The 23,757-nt window shown below is 39.7% G+C and overlaps 1 protein-coding gene across 2 annotated transcripts in view; it reads right to left on the bottom strand.

Moving 5' to 3' along the window:
• The window catches only part of CACHD1 (cache domain containing 1), a 183,471-nt gene that overhangs the window by 109,818 nt on the left and 49,896 nt on the right, over positions 1-23,757 (bottom strand). For both annotated transcript variants that reach the window (XM_006272603.4, XM_019489122.2), the window contains exon 2: positions 1,328-1,390. In XM_006272603.4, the coding sequence (XP_006272665.4) occupies positions 1,328-1,390 (63 nt within the window). The remainder of the gene's footprint in view (positions 1-1,327; positions 1,391-23,757) is intronic.

The raw sequence follows: 23,757 nt of genomic DNA, 5'->3' as shown, positions 1-23,757 counted from the left end.
TGCCTTGAGCTGGGCCTGGTCCCTTCCAACCCTACTTTCCTAGGATCCTGTGGTCCTAGAATACCATAACCCTATCCAAAGCTAATGCATTTCTTTTTAACCAGAGAAGAACTTGAAAATTAATTTCAAAGCCAAACTTGCCTAGAGTTTACTGACCGTAGCCAGAATTTCAAGTGGCCTCATCTCTTTAACTTTTTCCCCTGGAGAGCAATTCATGGCCAATTGTTTTTTGTAGTTTAAAACTAATATTACTTGGAATGTTAATTTGCTTATCTGCATACCAAATGCAAATGAATAAGCTTATGCACAGTAGTCAAATGCTCCTGAAAGAGTACAACGTTGGTTCAGACACCAAGTTAAAAATTACTTGCAAGCTTTGAAGGCAATTAATTCTTCCTCTGGGAAAACTCTGTTCTGAGCCAGTTTTGTTTTTTGCTGAACATTAAAACTAGTTTGATGGAGGTCATGTTGCTGCTGAAGGTCAAGTCAGTCAGTCAATGTCTTTAACTGGAATCAAAAGCCAGGTCTTTATAAGGCAAGGCTTGTCACTAACAAAATGGATCACATGCAGCATGAAGATGGACTTGCGAGAATGAACAAATTAAAAGCATTAGTTAGAAATTTAGTATTTTTTAATTAATCTGATTTTTAATATAAACATACAGTAACTGTTTAATACCCCTTAATGGATTAAAAAATATATAATCATTGTGGTTTATTTCTATTTTTAACATTTACATTCAACTGAAGATTGGATGTTATAGTTTTACCACAAACATATTTTCAAATATATTCTTTTAAAGAAATTGATTAGCATTTGAAAGCTGCTATCAGCTGTGACCTAACTATATACTTGCACATAAAGTATATGAATTTTGGCTGAGATTAAACATGAAAGCCCATAAATTTGCAATGTTGTATACACAATGCCAATGTGTTGGTGATCAGTCAACATACACCTAAAGTAAAAATAATTTAAAAGGACGCTGTCAATTTTAAAAAATGCATCATCAAGAACTGCACCTGTCTCTGAGTTCTGCCTGTACCAGAAAAGATTTTTCTCTCGTTTCTGTGAAAAAACCCCCAAATAAAGAATAAAGGAAACTTTCTTCCCATTCAGGAGAAAGGGAGACTGCCAAATAAACAAAACAATTGAAATATTCTCTCTTTTCAGTAGTTGTTTCCTTAAGTGTTGTATGCAGAACTAGGGAGTAAAACTAATTCAGACCAAACTGAGATTTTAAAATTAACTGTGTCTCTTTAAAATGCTATCCAAGAAGTGGGACTGGCTAGGTAAGGGATTTTCTTGCATTCTACTATTGCTTACCTGTTGAACTTCACTTTCTCCATTTGAGATTTTTTCTGTGTACACAAAGGAGTTGAATATCCGCTGTAATAAAATCAGAAATGGCGTGTGAGAAACACTGAATACAACAGATGTTAATACAGTTCTGAAAAATTAAAATCTGCAGACACAAAAATACTACATATTTTATTTTATGACAGGGATTTTTTTTTTAGTTTAAAAAACCTGTCAATTCCAGCTCAAGGACACCAAGATTATGCAAGTAAAATACTTGATTCTATAGTTAAATTAACCAATATTTATATACTAAAAAAAGATAAATATAGGACATTAGTTGCAGGGTATCTGCCATTTTATTCAACTATTTATTCATATAATTTTAAAAGGCTATGCTTCATATTTAAAATCTATTGCCCTTGAACAAAAAAGTTGTTTACTGATTCTAAACACTAACGTTATAAACCCTTTTTAAAAATATTCCTTTTCCATGTTTGCCTCCATAGCCAGGTTTATATCTTATTTCTAATTCTCCAGCTGCACAAGTTTTACTTGTATGCAGCAGCTCCTCAATAGTGATTACCGATTAGAACATGGGTCTCTTTATTTGGAAAGCAAGAGAAGAACTTGCTTCGTATGCATAAGCTGTTGAAGCCTGCCAGACAGGAACTGGGACTCAGGCTGAATGCCCATGTATCAGAAGATGCTAATACAAACGCACCTGCCTTCCCTTCTTAAAGTCTTTCTCTTAAATTCATATATGTTTGGGTCAGAAGGGACCTTAGCAGATCGAGTCTGACCCCCTGCCCTGGGCAAGAAAGAGCGCTGGGGTCACACGACCCCAGCCAGGTGCATGCCCAGCCTCCTCATAAAGACTGCCAAGGTAGTGGAGAGCACCACCTCCCTTGAAAGCCCATTCCAGATCTTGGCCAACCTTACCGTGAAGAAGTTCTTCCTGATGTCTAACCTAAATCTGCTCTCTGTCAGTTTGTGGCCATTGTTCCTAGTTACTCCAAGTGGGGTGGGGAGAAGAAAGCGAGCATGAGTACCTTCAGGATAATACCAAATTATTTACAGCAGATACATGCTGGAAGGGATTCTTAGGAACACTGAGTTAAGATTCTGTCATTAAAGTTAAAATAAGGCTGGGAATGTCCTTTTCCACATGAGAGGGTTCATCTTTTTTCTGGGGATCCCTAGTGAGGCAGTTGTACTGCTAGTACAACTCTGACATTCAAGAGAGAACTGATAAACAGCCCCCACCACAGACAGCTTATTCCTGGGGTATCAAAATATCTCAGATGAGCAGAATTTTGCTTTTGCAATGGAACAGATTGCACTGACTAGTAGGTATTTACAGAGTGTCCCTAGGGAGGATAGTCCCAACCTTACCTAGAAGTTTCTCCATTTCAAACAGGAAGTTGAATACTGAACTATGCTACCCATATACTCACTAGGAACAAAGAATAAGTCATTCTAGTAATGTACAGCTTCAGTGGTTTAGGTATCCAATGATATTAGCTCATTTTATTTGGTTATGGGAATAGAGTTCAGTTTTACTGTGAAAATTAATTAATAGTTTTCCAAGCCCTTTGTCTTGCCCCAATCCTTGGCTATCACAGAAAGAATTCCTGATGTGCTGGATGTATTACATCACGGAAAACTTAGGGCAGGTGAGAATATTTTTAGCAGCTCTTTCTCTCCTTTTAGCACTTTCACCCGCAAACACCCAACTTCAAGATGCATCACAGGACAAAAAAAAGGCCAATCATCAGAAGTGCTAGAGAGGCACAGGGTGTTGGGGGCAGAATCCGTTTGAAATTGAAAGGGCCAGCATTTGGCAGTTAAATAAATATTGCTTCAAGCTGTTAAGATGACAGAAAAGACTTCAAAAATAATTTGATTTTCAGGCAGATAAGTGTTTTTCACAACCTATCTAGCAACGTGCCTGCAAATGTTTAAGTCAAGTTATATATTTATAGCACTTTCTCTGGAAAAAAAGAAACCAAAATTATTATTGAGGGATTTTTCTGCCCATTAAAGTGATTCACCCTGCAGGGTTACATAAATACTATGTAACATGTTAATGCCCCACAGTTTATATAGGACATTTCCCTTTTTTTAAAGGAACCTCTAGTAATGCTATGGTACAACATACAACCATTTAACTCTTCTTAGAGGCTATATCCAGGATTCCAACTGAAACTCTTGCTTTTCCATAATTTTGTCCCTGAGAAGAAGAGGTACGCAGCAGCCCGCACAATCTAAACAAGCTACGTACTAAGAACTACTGGCTCCGGAGACACTTTACCAGTGCAGCCTGGATGTCATTTACCAGATGCAACACACAGGGAAGAGAAAGAGAACCACTGAGGATGAAAGTGTTAAAATGTCAATGCACAAAAAGAAAAATAATAAAACAAAAACAGAGTGAAATCCTGATCCCACTGAAGTCAATGAGAGCTTGACCACAGACTACAAAGGAGCTAAGTTTTCATTCAGGGACTGGATGGCACTTTCAACAGCACAGAGAGCAATACACAGCCATGCAGTGCAAGTACTACTTGATCAAACCTGGTACATGACAGAAGTATTCAGAGATACTCTTGCGAGTCTTTCACTTCAAGATGGAGGCCTCCACACTCAACCCAATGCACTGGGGGTGCACCGACAGAGATTTTGGGGGCTGATACTGATAGCTTATATTTAAGGAGGCATATCAGCCAACACCGATCCGATATCTGATCAGCCCCAGCTGAACCCCCTGCCACCACCCAAGCGCTGGGAAAAGCCGGGGCTGTTGTGGGTGGTAGCACAGGACTAGGAGCAGGGCTGGGTGAAATTTGGGGTGGCTGCAGCCTCCTCCAGTGCCTCCGGAGCCTGCTCTGGCCCAGCCCCCGGCAAGAAAAGCCCTGCGCAGCACCAGCTCCATCACACAGGGCAGCCCGCTGCCCCACAGTTCTGGGGGCACATGCTCCCCCCACCCTCCCGGAGTGCAAGCAGCAGCAGGAGCTGCCCCCACCTCACGAGCCACATCTCTGTCCTGTGCCCCCCTACCTAGGCTGGGCAGAGCCTGCCCCCTCTCTCACCATGGGGGTGTTGATCTACCCCAGCACACCTCTTCCCTCCCCCCTCCCCTTCCACCACTCCAGACTTACCAGCTGGAGGCAGCTCTCCACACTGCCGGCTTTGCTCCATGCTGCACTGTGGCTACATGCAGCATGAGCATTTATCGGCCAAATTATCGGCCCCATTGGGCCGATATGCAATATAGACAATTTTCTTTATATCGGTACCGATCTGATATCGGACTGATGTATTGGTGGACCTCTACAATGTACTACATCAAATCAGACCCCCCAGTTTGGATCTTCTGAATTTTAGCAATAGAAGCCACAATCACAGAAAGAAACTCAAAACTCAAATCAAAACAAGGGTGCAAGAAGACATTGTTCACAACTACATGAGTTTTCCTGGCAAGGGTTTCACTGATTTGATTTTAGTAAGACAATCTGCCAATATAACCAGCAAAGCCACTCTGGGAAATCCTGCAGTTTGTTCTGCTCAGCTTATGACCATCACTTTCCCCTATCCCTTTCCCTCCTGAGGACTTTAGGAATTTCAGAAATTTGAACTCTTAATTCTAAAGCAGCATTTAGAAGGGCAGCAGTAAATCTCCTCAGTTTACAAGTCCCAGAGAGCCCAGAAGGATAAAAAGGCAAAATGCAACTACTCTTAAAAGCTTTACATGCAGACTTCCTCTTCTTTCCAGACCTCTGTTAAAGCTCTGCACAGGTACTTAATCTACAAACACAGGGCTGGGGGTGGGGGTTGTTGTTTGTTGCCTTTTAGATGAGAAGCTAATTTAACATCAGAGGAAAAAAAACATTAAAGGGTGTCATTTTGAAGCAAAATGTTTAAAATGAGTTTTTCCCCCACATAGCATTTAATCTGTAGCCATCAAAAGACACAACAAGGAAACAGTCTGTTAGCTAGTGAGAATGGAGCTTTCTGTCTCTAATACAAAGCTGACCCTTCCCCTGTGCCTTTAAACACAGCTTTGTTTATGAACTTTCAAAATAATGAGAGAGTACATTACGAACAGTTACAAAAGTCATTCTACTTGTAGCAATATATATTTGGCCACTGAAATAGATTGAATTTATTTTGGTTGATCCATTTTAGCCAAGTTCTTTATAACATTTTCAGGCATAGAATCTTCCAGTTTTTAATAAAAAAAAATCTGGTAAAAAGTAAAACTCTATTAGCTAAATAGTTATTTTCAGCAATGAATCCAAATAAATAATCCACATTAAATTAGGACTGCACCAACTGAAGAAAGGAGTAATAAAATCACCGAGTAAGCCACAAATCTGGTCCCCTGACCCTTCCCTCAGGCTACATATTAATTGCTCTTCCAGTACCCCAGCAATAGTCTCTTACTTGGATATCTGATTCTATTCGATATGCCTATACGGAATTTTCATCTAGATCAAAAATATTCCCCTTTTCACACCAGGAAAATTTCAGTCCTTGCAAAAAAAAAAATAAAAAAATCTAAGTAAATATTTTCAAATTATTTTCTACTTTTCTTATTTAACATGTACAAACAAACTCAGTATCTTCAGACTGTGCTATGCAATTTACGTAACAGAAAATAAATAGCCTTGATTTCTCAAATCCAAACAAAGACTGAAAAGTAAATTTCAATTCCAGAAACTAGCAGAAATAGTTTAAATATTTAAAGAGAGCTCAGCTCAGTGTGGTTTGCACAATGCATTAGCATCTGCACTTTATTCTCCCCACCCCTTGCTGTTTAATTGAGTCTGCTTAACAGATGGCAGCAGACTCCGAGCTCACTTGAACAGGAACAATTACACAAGTGTTTAATGAGATGGTCATTCAAGATTATTTGCCGTAACCCATCACTACTCACCCCAATAACACAGGAACACAGGCACTGCCACAATAAATGAGGCTGGAGGGCCATCTACTCCAGTACTCTCTCTACAGCAGTGGCCAGCAATTTGTTCCCCACTCACCAAGAAGGTCTCATGCTAAATTGTAATCACTACAGAACATCTTAAACCCTGAAAGATGGGATTTTATCTGCCTTTCAAAACTTTTTGTTGGCATTAATTCTTGTAGTTCTTGATAATCTTGTTTTCCATATAAAATCCAATTGTCTCTGAATCTTTCCCATTTGTATGCAAAAGTGTGTTCTTGTCTCAGTTTTAGATTTGCAATCTTTCAATTCAAATGGCCTTGTTCTTCTGTCATATGGCCAGATGGGTAAAAGCTCCACATCTACCTGCTTTCCACTCTTCACTGTTTTATATATATTTAACATGTTCCTCCTTTAGCCATCTCCTTTTAAGGTAAACAATCCTAGTCATACATAATCTATACCTTCACCTTAATCTTCCTGTTCATACTTCTTCAGCCCACCTCTAATTCTGTCCAGTCTTGACCAAAGGTTGTATAGATTTATTGGCAGCTATTATTTAAAAGTTACAACAGAACATTATTGGGTTGTTCTGTACAAATGTGCATCACATACTTATTAGAGCAGGCAGAAAAGACTTAGGGCAATTACCTCTCACTGAAAACTGATTTCAGCAATAAGAAAAAAGAGATTCATAATTAATCTACACAACTCATTAAAACCAGGATTCTTTTGTTTCATTCAAGCTTCTCAGTTTTGTTTTACAATTAACAATGTTTAGTTTACCTATTTGGCTATTATTTGCGTGTTCTTGACTGCAGGATTGGATGGTTTTTCATTAAAATTTTTAAAATCATTTTGGCTTGGTTAGTGATTTTGATGGCAAAAATAAAATCTTTAGGTAAAAAGAGTTTTGTATGAATTAAAACATTTCTAAAAGTTAAGACTGTACTTTTCTAAAAGTCTGTGTTCCAAAAACCGCTAGTTTGATTAAATTAAAACTAACCAAACATAACTCTTCTATAGCACTTAGGAACAGCATTTGGGTTTTGTGAGGGTCTCATTTTTCTAAATGGCTAACCCAGTAGCAGCTGGAACAGGGGTGAGCAATTATTTGGGCCTGTGGGCCACACAGGGAGTTTTGGGCCAGGTCAGAACCCCTCTCTCCTCCTCTGTCCCACCATGCAACAGCTTAACAAACCTCCCTATGTGGGATGGTTTGGTAAGCTGGCAGGCAGGGAGCTGGTGTGGGCACAGGCGGGCAGCAGCTTCAGTAGGGCTGCCACCAGTGCCACTTCCAGGCCACCCTTCTAACCTGATTAGGGGCTGAAGTTACTGCCTGGCTTTGGTGGCCCAGGCACCAAGGCAGCAGTGGCAGCTGAAGAGAAGCTGCTCCTGCCCACCGGGGAAAAGTGGGACCTGGAAGTGACTGCAGCTGCCTCCCTCTCATCGCTGCTGAGACCTTCTTGCTGCAGCCACGCACAGCCTATAGGCTCTCTCCCCCACTGCCACCACCAGTGCCACTTCCAGGCTGCTCTGGGCCCCCACATCCAGCAGGAAGGAGCCGCAGGACAGCCCCAGCCCAGGCTCCAGGCAGCCGCAGTGAGCGGGACGCAGCCATGCCTGCTCCTAGGTCCCATTTTTTCCCTGGCACCCGACAGCAGCTTCTGTCCAGCCCTTGGCTGAGCATACAGCCCCAGCCCTAGCTCACCCCATGGAGGGGGTAGTAAGGGTCCCTGCAGCACCCGCTCCAGACCCACTTGCCACAACCACGACGAGGTGCAGCAGTGGTGGCCAGACAGAAGTTGCTGCTGGGGGCGGGAAAAAAAAATAGGACCTGGCTGCAGGCACGGTCACCTCCCCCTTGCCGAGCTCTTCTCACCGTTGCTACCTGGATCCCGCGCCAGGTTGCTCTGTGCCTCCTCCCTGTTGCCACTGCTGCTCATCGTGGGTGGGTCCAGAGCAGGCTCTTTAGGACCCCCACCCCCATGTGCTCAGGGCCTGCCCGCACGGGTCCCAGCCAGTCTCCGCGGGGCTGGGGCTGCCAGGAAATGGAGTCTGGCCACAGAGCTGTCCCAGCTTTACTGTGAGCCTGGGGGTGGCAGGATGTGCCATGGGCCTGACAGTGCAGGCCAGGCGGGACCCACCATGGGCCAGACAAAGTCCCTCCACAGGCTCTGACCCACAAACCATATTTTGCCCATATCTGAGCTAGAAGGACTAGACCCTGCCTCTTGAGCTACTAAATGGATCACAGCCCAGGGTTGATGGGCTCTTAACAACCTAGCCCAGTGAGGAGAGAGAAAGCTGTGTTTTAATGGGTTTGCCAGATGAATACTGGAGGTAATGAGTGTGTTTATCACGGAGACCTGTTCCCCACCTGGAAGGAAGGGATAAAGTTTCTTACTAAACAGAATAGGAAGTAGATTTTTTTTTGGGGGGGGGGGGGGGCCAATGGTACCCAATTCGTATGAGCTTGGCAATAAGTCAAACAAGATCATGAGGCTTCACACACAGAAAATTTTAAGCTGAAGTAGTTTGGTTTCAAACTTGGGGAATGCCTCCAAACTGACTTAGAATATAAACTAAAATGTAAGCTTGTAAGATTGTTTCTTCAGCTCCTTAAGATGAAAGCGAACCCAGCAGCACAACATGTTGCAGTGAGAAAATACTTCAAACAATATATCTATAGATAGACATATATCTATATAGATAGATAGCTCTATCGATATATATAATATGATCGCTAATATTGTATTACCAAGAAAAATATAGACTTGAACTGTTAATCAGAGCAGCCAACCATATATGTACATCAGTTTTGCTAACTACGATTAGAAATGGCAGATTAGAAATCAATCCAGCTTCCAAATTTAATCGAATATTTTATATTACAGTTAATATATTTACTGCAAAGGACTGCCAGAAAAAAATATTATTTGTAACATTTGCACAACATGAGGGATTGTAAATGAAGTACAGCTGATTTAACAGCTGCAGTACAAGGCATTTGAAAAAAAAAAATCTTCATTGTTCCTATAGGGAACTGGAAACAAAGCACTTACAAGATTATAAGTGATAACGGCTGTCTTAGATCCACAAGTAAAACACTTCACAAGCAAGCCACATCTCTAAACTAGATATTTCTGCAAAAACTTGCCAGCTCTTGCTACCATTGGTCTGCTACATTTGGAATAGCAATGGAAGGCTGGAATAAACAACTGGATACTGGGAACAGCAATGGAGGGAACGCTAGCATAGAAAAGGGCTGCAAGTGGCTGCTGGCATTTTAATAACATCTGTATGAGACAGAACCATTGGGTAGACAAATCCTGGAGACAATGTTCCAAATAACTTGGGAGAGCAGTATTTGCTATGTTTTAGAAACCAAATGTGGGTAAAATCATTGGGTATTTGTATACATTCTTGCACCGCAGTGCCAAGTGCTTTTAAAAGTGCCCGGTGCTGTGGCGTGCACATTTCTATAAATGGCGAAATGCGCATCAGCACTGAGAAAATGGCAGCAGCATGCTTTTGAACTAAAACACATCAAAGGTGTTTTTAGTTCAAAAGCATGCCACCACCATTTTCTGAGTGCTGATGTGCATTTTGCCATTTAAACAAATGTATGACGCAGCACCGGGCACGTCAGCTCATGTGCGGAGCACACTCGATTAACCGAGTCAACTCCAATGCACCATATCTCCGGCATGCTCCCACTGGTTTTGAAGTGCCTGCTTCCAGCTTTCATGAACTGCCACCAACAATCTTAGATTTGGCATATGTACACGAATTTCAGAAGTGGCCTGTTTTGCCATATATTAGATGTTGATTACCATAAGATTAAATGAGCCCAATATTAGAAAGGCCCATTAATAAACAGAAATAGCAAAACTACCAAATACAAAACAGCATAAACTAAACAGCAGTGAGGTGCTTTTTAAAATTCAGCAGTAACCAAATATAGCCAGATTCCTGTTATGAAGGACAAACACTCTAAAAAGCAGTAGGCAAATACAAACAATAAATCTGTTTTTTAAGGCTTGCAAAAATGTTTCAATTCAGTGGTGTATAGAGCTTATTTCTACAGTGCCTGTAGCCATACTATCTTGTATTTTAAGTCAAATGCCTAATGTGTACTTCTGAGGAGACAGGGGCAAACACAGTTCATGTCCCAAAGAACTTACAATATCTCCTTTAGATGCCTAAACAAATAGGAATTAGACCTGGGGCAGAGGAGAGGGGGAATCAGGAAGAAAGGAATGTGGGTTACTGTGATACAATTTTACAGACACTTAATTCAGACACATGTACTTGATGGTAGTTCAGGTAGGGCTTCCTTTTTTAAAAAAAATGTATACGTATATATAAATATTTAAATAAATAGGTACAAAAGTAATGCTTAAAAGTCTGTTCATGGAGTACCTATGCTAAAATTTGCAGTAGTTTCAAAATAGGCAAACTGGATTAATTCTAGATGAACTAAGTCTATGGGTACCCCATACTACAAAGTCAGTGTTTTCAAATTTGTCCATCACTTCCATGTGCTCAGGGAGAGCAGGGCCTGACAGTAACAAATGGGGGAAAGAGGCTGCAAATAGAACAGGTTGCGGGGTCAGAGGATAAGGGGGCACCTGTGTGCCCCCCAGATTTATTTTCCCCTTCTGTAGCAGCAGGAAGGAAATAAATTCAAGGCAAACCTCCAATAATTAGATTCTATACCTTGAAAAGTATAACAAATTTATCAACTTTCCATATATAGAATCTGATCATTGGAGTTTTGCCATATATTCAGATTCATCTTATATTTGGGTAAATATGGTAATTCCCTTGACATTAATAGGACTATTTGTGTGTTTAAAATTGCACACATGCTTCCACATTGTGCTGGGAAGAAAAGAAAGTCAGTCAAAAATCTAGTTCTGAAATTATGAGAGGTAAGGGTACACAGTTGTGAAGAGATTTGCCATCTTTGCTTGAATCTTTACTGGTAATTCAGCTATTTTCAGGGTAGCTAGATTAAGCGGGTCTATAAAACAGCTATGTTATCTGAAACAGAAAAGACAATCCTTATTTTACTGGGAGTAATGAGGACAGTCATGACCCGTACTGACTCTCCATCAGAAAACTTCTTGGGTGAAATCTTGACTTTCACTGAAGTCAATAGAAATTTTACCTTTCACCTCATGTGGGGACGATACTACACCTTCTGCCTCTTAACCAATGATTGTACATCATTCAGAGAGAACTTCATGACTTAGGTCTCTGAATTATTTTTCAGTTTGAGTAGTTACCCTATTTCAATCAGACGTAAATATATATGGGATTAAAATGGTAAGAAAACAGTCTTTTTGCTGTGGGGAGTCAGTGGTGAGAGAGAGAGAGAAGAGAAGCTAAGCAAATTGCTGAGAAGAAGCCCCACTGCTTCCCGCAAACAGCAAGTCTTCACAACAGTTCTTAGGGAAAAAAAATATTGCAGGAGGGCAGGCCAGAAATCCTGCTCTCCTTGCCTCTCACGGGACTATACTAGAGTAGTTGAGACTCATTATCTTGCTGTGAATCCCGATGCCTGAATTTGAGCCTCGCTGACTGTGTGTCAAAGGACACCACCCAGCTGTAAACGTTTCTTCAAACCGGCAACTCAAAGGCGGCCACATGCAATGCTAGCTATATTCTTACCTTGCAAGTAGCTGGTTACAAAAACTAGCATGTCTTAACCACGTTAGTCCGGCATACTAGGACAGGCTTGGGACATATTCAACAACTTAATTTTTTTGGATCTAATCTCTTAGCTCATTCTCTGATTTGTCCATCTGAGCCTACCAAATTAGCTTTGGCCATCCCCATAACAAAACTGCTACAGTCCTGGTTGCAAGGACAGATTTGTAGGCCTTCCATGTGCCATTATTCACTGCCCAGTCAGGTTCAAATTCTCTGCTGATCAGATCATCCATTTGGACAGGTCATCCAACATGACATTTAGCTGTTCCGAGAGACGGATCTTGAAGTCCAGAGCTGTGCTGGAGCCACGAACCAAGCATATAGTTTCTGCCAATGAAGTTCTGAACTGACAAAAACCCTGTTGTTTTAAAATAAATAAGTATGGTACTGCTATTCTTTGGCACGAGGCCTGAAAAAGGCAAATTTGTAAAAAAAATAAATATGAAAGTGTGTCTGGTCACATTAAAGCAGTTTATTTTCAGACCAGACTGTAGTTAAATAAACTTTACAAATTAGGGTTCAGTTATGATACTTGAATTTCATTTTGAAATTGTATTCTTCTTCGCTAACCTTCTTAGGCCATTTTGTTTTGTTGTTGCTTGGCTTTATGCAGACTCTGTCTTCTACTCCTGGAGATGCTACACTTCAACAATGGGTGAAATTGTTATATTATTTCTTGTCTAACTGGAAGAAATGTTATCATGAAAAAAAAAAAAAAAAGACTAAAAACCATGACAGTTTGCTCACTGCAGAGGCTAACACTATATAAAAGTTCTGGATTTTCTGTGATTAAAAAGTAACAGTATTTGCACATTCTTTCATTTTGCATGCTAGTTAAAGACTATCAAACTGTGTTTCTATAAACCCGTGGCTCTCAAATGGGGCATTACAAGAACCTACCCAGGGTACTTCGATGGCAGGACGAAATTGCCCAACATATCCTAGAGGCAGCATGTCTGACTATGTTACATTATGCAGGCAGGCACGCCACTGCTGCTTCAGTCACTTCTCGCTTCTGGCCATGAGCTGAACCTAGAAGAGCTAAAACAGAAGTGGCGTGCCTGCCTACATAATGTAATACAGTCAGACGTGCTGCCTGTGCTGTGTCTCCTTCTCAGTTGGGCTCCATGTGCTCCTGAAAACAAGGTGCATAGGGCAATTTCTCCCTGCAGTGGCAGCAGCCTGGAGACAGATGCTGCTGCCACGAGGCAGAACTACCCTGCATGCCTATGTTCAGAAGGCACATTGGAGCCAAACTGTGAAGAGCTGCAGCAGAAACAGCTCCTTCTCTACATAATGTAATACAGGCAGGAGCACCTTTCTGCTATAGCTGTTTCACAGCTTGGCTCTGACGTGCCGCCTGAAAACGGGGATGCACAGGACAGTTCCATCTGCCTCCTGTGCCTGCTTCCAGGAGACACCATGCAGTGTCAAACTGGAAAGGGCTACGGCACGAGCGTGTGTTCCTGCCACAGCTGCTTCCTGATCTAGCTCTGCAGGAAATGTGAGGAGCAGATCCACCTGGCTACAGCAGCAATGGGGCGAGTGTAATATAACACAAGGATCTAATAAATTAATAACTAATTGACCATTAACAATATAATTATGTTAAGAATATAACATTCATAATCTATTTATATTAGATCTTTAAATGGGGTGCTGCAAATTTTAAAAGCTGTGGAGGAGTGTCTGGAGTCTAAAAAGGTTGGGAACCACTGCTATAAATGCATATAATTTAGAATTCCTTGGCTTTCACTATGTTTTTAAGTGTAACTACTGCATCAGCAGGTTTTTAGCATGCAGAGCTGATACTTATTTCCACCCTTAATTGTGGATTAGTTAAGGTTACCCATGTTTAATATAATAACCGTTTGTCTTTGATATTTATAAATGCATGATCACTGTAGCATCTGAGCATAATACAGGCTGTTTATAAATGACCAGAGGGTAACGGTATTCATCTATCCAACAATCTGGCCACATTCTGAGAAAGGTTAGAAGAGATGCTACCAGCTATACTATACTACCTACATGAAATCATCAACTGATAATGACTAGTTAGCAAACTTCTGAGTATTGTTGCTGCTTTATAAACTATTCTTGTAGGAGTGGAACAAACCATTTAAAATAATCAGCCTTTGCACATTATATGGTACATCCTTAGGCTTGTAAACCATGGGCATAAGGTTGAAAAGGTCTTCCCAGGCCACCTATCTTGGTCCCTTGCTTTTGCAAGCAATCATGTTTTCCAAAAAGATCCATTCTAGCCACAAAGCACCCTATAAACAAACAGCATTACTACTTCCCACAGGTAAAGAGCATAGGAGGAAAGGGGGTGGCCAGAAATTAGTTAGATTAAAATATGTTCATCTGATCCTAGAAGAGGATCATGCCCCACATAATAGAGGAGGATTAAGAGTTAAGAAGAGGAATGTGCCCCACATAATAGAGGAGGATTAAAAGTTAAGATTCATATTGGGTCCTAGTAGCATCAATATTTAGGTTCATCCTGATCTCCAGTGGCAGAAAACTCTATGACAGGATTTATAATCTGTCCAATATAATTAGGATGCAGGATATACTGGGATATAAAAGACAGCTCTTTGTTTCAAATGTTATATTCAGAACCACAAAGTAGTAATTAGGTAGGACACAGTGAAAGCAAACACTCAATCTAGAGTATGATATTTCTAGCTACATCCTCTTGGAAAACAGCAGGCAGTTTCAGTATGAAAAAAGTAAACTGAAAACTGCCAAAAATGCAATCAATGTACTGAAGATTTGTTCTTTTTTTTTTATTTTTTTTTAAAGGGGGAGTGGGGGGGAGAAAAGAAAAGAAAAGAAAATTAGTTCCACATGCTAAAAAGATTCAACATTTACCCAATGTAATTTGACTCAAGTTATACTCATGACAATGTGCACGGGCCTATTTCAGAAAAGGAAAGTTATGTTACCTAACCTTAAAATGCAAAACAGATGGTGGAAATAAACCCCATCTACTCATTAGGATTTTTTTCCACCTTACTTCCCCCCTGTTCAAGTCTACAAAATTTCAGTTCTAAAGTATGCATTGGATTTTTTCATATTTATAGTACACTTAAAATGGATTCGTTTTTCTTTAGGGTGCTTTGCTAGGGTCTACTGCATCTAGTTATACCACATCAAATACAGGAAATTTTCAACTGAAATCTGAGTTTTGAGTGTGGGATATTCTATTCTGAATGCTAAAAACACAAATTTAATCTCTGCATTTTCTTCCATTTCCCAGGGTTATATTAGAAGTTTCTAATAGTTTTGGAACTTGGTGGTCCAGAATCCACACTGCAATCATTACCCGATAGCTAAAATCAGGCCAGTAGTGATCAAAAAACATTCTAGTTATCACTTTCCTTGACAGTCTCGGAAAAGACAAAGGCCTGATTGAAGTGCTAAGAATAAATTATACTTTTTCATCTACAGATGCTGTTCCTTCAGGAGTTGAGTCACTTTGGCAGAGCAATATGAAAAAGTATGCACTGTTACTTGTGCATTCTAAGATTCAATAGATTGGTTACAGAATTCAAGTGCATTTCTTTAAATTTTCTATCAAATAAAAAATAAATAATTTACTATAAATACATCAGTGCTTGTCTGCATTTGCTTTGTTTTGATTTCTTGTAGCAAGGGTCAAAACCAAGGCCCAAGCAGACAGTGAAATCTTAAACCTGTTTGAGTTTTTCCAAGTTTATCCTCTCTCAGGAACCAATCATCTTATGCCCAAGAATTGAGAAGCTCTTTTCCCTTCCATCTCCCATTCTAAAGAGAACCTGCTCTTAAAGCACTTATCTGGACTGGAATATTAGTTGGTAAATTAGGTTGGTTTTCACATAAGGGAATATTCTATTACAGTAGGAGATTTCTGGGTTGTGTTGCTTTTTAAAGTTAACTGCAAAGATGATTAGCTGGAAGAGGGGGAAAAAAAGTGGGATCTCATACAGAAAATTGATACCTCCAATCGTGTATACTTCCTGCATGTCAGAAGAGCTTGATTTCCTTTGTGGTATGGCTGCTATGCTGCTCTACTTCAGTCATGAGGTAACACTCAGCAAATAGGGCAATTGCAGATATCATTTTATAAAACAATTCCATCTAGGCCTGCAGAGCTTTACTCTGAAGCCAAGAAACCCAAGATGCTTGATGTTGGGACCCAATCTGTTCAGCACAATCAAGGGTAGAAGCCATTAAATTTCCAGCAAGCTGCCTGTAGTCCATAAATACTAAAACTAAGTGACATTTTAAGTAAAAATGTACTTGAAATAGAGAAAAATAAATGACAAGCTTAAACATAGGAATTTATAAATCATAAATCACTATCTTGATCTTCTGTCTGTAAAATGAATGGGATGATGATAATGTAATTACATAAGTGATCTCCTTAAAATTCCAAGTATATCATTTTTCAGGATCTCACAGCAAGAACCAGCATCATACATAACAAATACCATAGTAACAGGCTTCTCTTATAACCATTATACAGAACCACTTGTAATAATTTTTAACAATAACTGTCAAACCACCTTGACTTAAAGCTGGTAATTCAGTATTTGAAAGTATACAAAACAATTTGCTTTTTATTTTTACAAACAATAACCAATAACATTATTTTCAAATGGAATAAGAAAAAGAGTAACAACTTAGAGAAAGTACCAAGGTTCATAATTCTCAGAAAAGTATAAGAATTTTTAAAATATATGCCCAGTAAGGTGCCTCACTGGTATTGTCTTCTTTAGCTATATCCCTCTGCCAACCAGTGTATTTGAAGAATTTAGGAATTCTGCAATAATGAATTCAAACTAGAAATAGAAGTCATATACAGTCTGATACAAAGTTAGACTAAGACAATGAAAAGATGAAAACTTTCTATTAATTGATCATTGCCTTCAAAACAGGACTTCACTTAAAATTGTTTTTCAAATACAACTATCTCCACAATCAAGCATCCAGCTTCGAAAGAAGGGTTGATTCCAATTATCTGGAAAACTGGATTCTATGCCTGGTCCTGAGAGTGCAAGCATGTGATTTCCCAGCCATAAAATGGAGCTTGTGATTTGCATCCAATGTTAGAAAGTGTTTTGAGATGTTTCCATGAACAATTCTGCATGTTGTAAAATAGCAAGAATTCTCACTGAAATCCATAACCTCAGTTTCTTGGATCTAGATTTGCTAATTTCCACTCCTCTTTCTTTGACAGCTTGTTCTGGCAGTCCTATTCACATAGATGATGTTCCAGAAAAATCCAGTTTGACAGAGGAAGATGCATTAAAATATCTGCCAGTCCTTGGTTTATCTTTCTGAACTATGGCAAAAAAAAAAGGAAATCACTGACTACCTTATATACTAGAAATATGCCCTCCCTGCAAAAATGAAGAGTCTCAAAAATTATGTTCAGGCCAATCTACTTCATTGGGGCTCAAAAATGATTAAGAAGGTAAAAAACTGTACTGGAATGGAAAACATGCGTCTTTGCCTTAACAGACTGGCTGCCTGGAAGAGCAAGGCAGAGGAAGCCAAAACACAGGAAGAGGAGTAAGCTCGGCTGCACTGATAACACACTCCCTCTGGTCTACAGGAGCCTGGTCCTGTTCCCTGCTCACTTGGTTCTGTTTCCTTTGTGGTAGGTTGTAGCCCTGTCACTAGCACTACCCCTCTGTCCCATACCCAGGTAATGGTTGTTTCTAGCAGGGAAAAAGGAAAAGAACTGGTTATGTTCTTCATTTGGAACAGTCATCACTTGGCCCATTTCAAAGACTGGTCTGGTAAGATACAAGGATGCTGTCTGGTCAAAGAACACTATCATTTAAAAGAAAGTGGTGAAAGATTAACTTAAAGGGTTATTTTAAAGGGATTTACTTGCACAGTTTAATTTTCAGTGCCACTTTCAAAAATAAAAAATGAGCTAACAGTGTAGATCAGAGGTTCTCAAACTGTGGCCCGTAAGCTCCATTCAGGTGGTCCGCAGAAAGGCTGCGGACCCATTGAGAATATCCATACTTGTAAGGTAAGACTACTGATATTAAAATATGAGCTGTGTGCTTTGATATGTAGAACAAAAAAAAGTTTATTAAGCGGTCCGCAAAGACCCTCAGCAATTTTCAAGTGGTCCATGAAAAAAAAAAAAAAATTTGAGAACCACTGATGTAGACTATCTGCTGTTTTCCATGTTCTGTAAGAAACAGCCTCTCACATCACATAGGCACTAATGAAAATAGGAAAATTACTATGATCCAGGACTGAAATCATCTTCTTCTACTCTTTAGTTCCAAGGAGGAAGATGAAATCACTGCAGCAAGAAAGCACACTAACAGATTATTTATCAACAAGCTACAAGATAAATCTACATTTCCCACCCCCTATCTCACTCAACCTCTCTTAAGTCAGCAACACTGCCCACCATTAGCAGACACAGAACAGCAGAAAAAATGTTGTACCCTGAACTAAAAAATGCAGTGCAGCAGCAACAATGCTCTCGACTCAAAAAAGAAAGAAAACGACTCCTCGTAGAACAGTAAACCAGGGACATTTAAGGAAGGTTATTTTCTGTCCCTGAGAAAAAAAATAGTGCTTTTGTTCTCTCCAGAAGAGACTGCTCTGTAACTCCCCCAAGAATATGCCACAATCCCAAAGTGAAAGGCCTCCCCCTTATTGGAAACAGATAGGTTAGTCTCCACGACTGTTTCATCCTTGTCCTCTAAAAGAGTTAAAAGTCCAGTACTGAGTTCCAGCCTCATGGAAAAACTAAACTTGCTTAATCAATTAAAGTTAGCCAATTATCAGTTTTTCCTGTGTGTGCCTTTTTTTTTTTTTTTTTTTTTTAGAACCCAGGTAGTACAACCTACAAACGGCGAATGTAATCATTTGGAAAGAAAAGGACCATTAAATATGGGGGTGGGGACAGGAAGAGTCTGAACTCAGCTCTTGCAACATTTCGCAGCAAGGCATGGATGGGGCGAGTATTCTTTCACCTGTTAAAAGAAAAAGTGAGAACCATAGAAAGACAAGTCCCAGTCATTCCTTCCATGGGGGGAACAGTGCTAACCAAGACTAGTTACAAATTGAAATCTATATTTAGAAAGAGAAGGGTGGGAGGGATGAGAAATAAAACTATTCTGGACTTAAGGATAAATAAGATAAAATTCTTCAAGGAAAAAGGAAGCTAATCTAGAGAAGAACTCCCTGTTTTGTCCCTCTGAATGCTAATAAGGGAGCCTGAGCTCAGAGTGCTCTGTGGCAGACCATTTATTAGAAGAAGTTCCCAACTATAACCATCTAACAACAATACAAATCTTCCCATCCTTTGACTCCACCTTCTGGAGTATAAAACTGCAGAATGACGTTAAAAAACCCCACGTACATCCCTTCTTTGACACCGCATTGTTTTACAAACCGAACAGCCTGCGAAACAAGGGTGTAGCTGGTAAGCTCTTGACTGAGGGTTTATAGGAAATGAGGACGTTTGGTGGAACTGCAGACAGATGAGCTAAGTCAAAGCACCCAAAGAGACGCGAGTGGGCGGTCTGTCACACTGGCAGGATCCGGATTTGCCTGGCAGTGAAAGAAGAGGCAGTATTAAAACATCTGCTTCTTAATTTTTGACAGAAAAAAAGATATATTTAAAGGATCAGATGACTCTTCTTAACCCCCTTTTCTGGGGAAAAATTCTTGATTGGACCAGTACACATACTGATGTGAATCTATTTTGCATGCATACATCTCTGCATATACAAATGAGAAAGACAAGAAAGTTGAGCTAAGCTGGTTGAACAACATTGAGGTAAATCTTTATGGGAAGGGATGTACATAGATTAGGACAGCAGCATATTTCACTAGTATGTGTTTATAGCTGATGGATTTAAAGGGACACCATGAAATTGAGAGGGCCAGTTTTAAGAGGTAAAAGAGTATCCTCAGGTAGCTCATCTGATTTTAAAGTTCCCTGAAAACTTCTATCATACAATCCTATTGTCCTTTTTAAAAACTGTTTTTCGCTCCCCTGCTGATTTGTGGAAGTCCCACATGAATAGCAATGGAAGCTGACTGATGGGAACAAACAGTGAAATTAGATGTCAAACAACATGATGTCAAATGCACAATATAACCAAACTGAAAAGAAAGAAAAATACATTTTCTCCAACACTGCAGTTAATTGAAATATCAGATTTTATTTATAAAACAGTACATAAATATTTTCACACAGAATTTTAAAGTGAAAAGTATACCTTTATGAAAAGCTGTACTATTCTTACTAAATTATAGTAAACCTGGTATTATGGGAGAAACTAATCTGATTGATCCATCACTGCCTATTACAAGCAACTTGAACGATAACTAATTTTTATTTTTGCCTTTGAAATTTCTTTCCCCTTCCCTTATTACTTTCTTCTGGTTCTCTTTCTCTGCATTGTTTATTTTTTTTTCACTTTAAGTCCTGGTTTCATATTGTGACAGTTAAAATCTTTGAAATAAAAAATACTTCTGCTTTCTTCCTCCTCAAAACCTACTTCCCTTGCTTAATAGTTTAAAGCAAGTTGCTTCTCCCTTCTGTATCAGTATAGGAGAGAGAATTATTAGAAGTAATTAAAAGTAACAAAGCATATTTCTCAAATGGACTATAGATTATTCATGCTACTATAAATTCTGCACGCCTCAGTCAAAATAAGGCCTCCATTATTCTCAGGTTGGAGAGAAACACAGTAAAAGACAATCTCAGAAAAGTTTATAGTCTCAAGAGGCAGTGGCTTCATATACCGGAATATTTGAATGTGTAGAGTTCTCCCAGGTTTCTTCTCCAGATACAGGTTCTTTGTGTAAATGTGGTATCTTTTATTAAACCAACTAAATAGGTGGAAAAACTGTTCTTTACAAGCTTTTGGGAACAACTGCAAAAAACAATTTTTTCAATTATGTAGTTGGTCTAATAAAAGATATCACATCTACCCAAAGTACTTTGTCTGCCTATGTCCTTAGACCAACACAGATACAACCAACAACTCTTGTCCAGGCAGAGAAACCTACCCAGAGTTGTATACACAGATACTCAAATACTGAGGCCATGAAGAACAGAAGGCTGGCAGTGGTGATACCATGCAGCCAGGGGTGGCCCCCATGCACACATATCAGTCGGCTCTGCAGGCTCCCTTAGTTTGCCTAGCAACAGATGGCACCAGTGCATAGGGCAGCCCTGATTGGCTGCCCCAGGCTGCCCATGGTCAGCCTGCGTTTACCAGCAGCATAATGCGGAGATTGTGTGGGGGCATGTTCTACTCTCTGCTGAAGCAACACTGTCAAGTGACTAACACACTGTCTCCTTTGGAGGACAGGGGAAGGACAGGAGATGCTGGAAGACTATGTTATTGTCTAAGAAAAGCCACAGCATGTACAGCCATTCACTCTCCCGGGAAAAAAAACTCTCCCATCAGTGATTTAACCCTGGTTGATCCCAGAGTACTTTTCTCCTGGAGTGGCCATTTTTGCTTTGTCAGAAAAGCCTGAACATTTCTACGCTCATGGTCTCTCCTGAGAAAGCAGAAACTGAATGTCAGTAGAAGGCCATACCAGGCAACAGCTGAGGAAAAGGAGCACCATTGTCCCCATTACATAGATGGCAAATTGATGTGGAAAGAAATAAAGTGATTTGCTCAATATCACCCAAGGAATCTGTGAAAGGTTTGCCAAGTACCAGCCCAGTAACAAAATCTCAAGATCTTACTTCTCTTTTAATCTTTTTCTTCATTTGTGCCCACACTTTTATGCTTTAAGTCCTCCCTTCCTAAGCAGTTTTAAGTTAGACTGTCAAGTTTCCACAGTATAATACATTTTGTATACCTATGGTTCAGAGCATGTATTTATTATATTAAAATTTGTGTCCCATTACAGGCTAATTATACTGCCATTTGCAGGCTAATCTGCTTAACATGGCTTGGTCAAGAGAACACAGATTTCCTTTTTCTTGCTAACTCAGACAGGATGAAGTAAGGACTCTAATTCACCCACAAGTTGTACAGCCTTCCCTCTTCGCCTGAGATTCATTGCAATCCTACAGTCTTCCACAACCAGGTGGGCCTTTGCAACTGTCCTAACTGCAGCCAGAAGTCCTTCCCCCTTTCATCCAATTTCCAAATCCCTTACTCAAGGTAAGAACAAAAAAAGACTCAGAAGAACACTGAATATAACACTTGTTTATGCAGGAGAAGCCTTCAGAGGAATGGATACCCTCCTTACAGAGTCCAAGGAAAGATCTCCAAACATTCAATAGGTTGCAGCTATATGCATCAGGTCTAGTACCCAGGTACATTATAACCTCACCTGAGGCTGCTGGTTCTGCTCCTTCTAATTTTTATTATAATTAATAAATGGTGGTGATGATTTGCATTACCCTAATGCCTTGCCATGGTCCAGAACCCCACTGTGCTAGGCCTTATGCGCACATAGAAGGACCTGGTCTACTGGAGCCATGGCCATGACCTAGGCTAGAAGAAAACATCAATGGATGAGCTTGGCAAAGCTTTCTTTTGGAAGGCCCCCATTCTTTTTCACTAGTGCCTGAACATACAGGCATCAGAGTAACTACAGAGCAATTAAAGCTACGCTTCCATAAGAAAGTATCCCAGTAAACAGAATGGGTGAAGAGGGTAAATATTCCCATCTCGTCTTATCTCACCTTCACCCTAAGGTTCCTCCTTCTAAGTTACCCTCCTTTTCTAAGGTGCTTTTCAACCGGACTCTGCTTTGGCCAACCCAATGTCTATGCTATTTCAAACTGAACTAGAGAAAGACAAATACTGTACCTCATTCACCAGTGAACTGATTTTCTTTGGCAAATTATATTCCTATTCACTAGCACAGGCTCTCCACTCTACTAGGATTCATTAACAGTAGAAGAACGGATATACACATCTAGCTTGCTTTTAACCAAGTTGTCATTGTAGGCATACTAAGACGACAGAGACACCATGAAGTCCTCCATACATTGTGTTGAGTGATTTGAGGTATCTAGAATGATTTATTTCACTAAGCATATTTAGCTGCCTCTGAAGTGTTCTTCATGGGCCATTTTACTCATTTTCCTTCTTTCTAGTCATATTTTAAAGAAGCAATACCAACATTTTTAAAAAGCTGTAAATATTATTTTTAATAGGCTGTTTTGATGATTCAAAGTAATTTTAGTAGTGCCTTCAAAATGCTAACCATTAATACTAAAAGACAGGGAAACATTCAGCACAAGATTTAAGCAATTATATATTCACATGCATACATACACATGCACAAAATGAAAAAACTCTGGCACGATTTCATTCCGTAAAACTGGCACCGCTCTTAAAAAAACAAATAGCAGCTGCATTATTTCATAACAGAAACCAATAGTGTCAATCTCTCTATAAGATATCTCCACTGAAATTATTATATTCACTTTCCTTTTAGATATTAAACAGTGACCAACTGTGCTGAATCTCAATTTAAAAATCACAGGCTGCACACATTAGATGAGCTGCTGAGTGTTGTCAAGATGAATTTGTTTTTCATCTCTGCATTTGAAAATCAACACTAGGAACAAACTAAAAGTTGAAATCTTACTAACCTAGTTTTAGAAAAAGGAATTCAACTTCAATAAAAACAGAATGCCAAAAAATAGCTCAAGCAAATATTTCAAATATCTGAGAAGGACACATCAGATTACATGCCTCAGGATAACTACTCTCAATACTGGATTTGCTGGTTTCCACACATGCATTGCCATCTCAGAGCCAATGGG

This window comes from Alligator mississippiensis, chromosome 5, assembly GCF_030867095.1.
Source record: "Alligator mississippiensis isolate rAllMis1 chromosome 5, rAllMis1, whole genome shotgun sequence".
Classification (NCBI taxonomy): Eukaryota; Metazoa; Chordata; order Crocodylia; family Alligatoridae; genus Alligator; species Alligator mississippiensis.
This window is presented reverse-complemented; position numbering and strand designations above follow the sequence as displayed.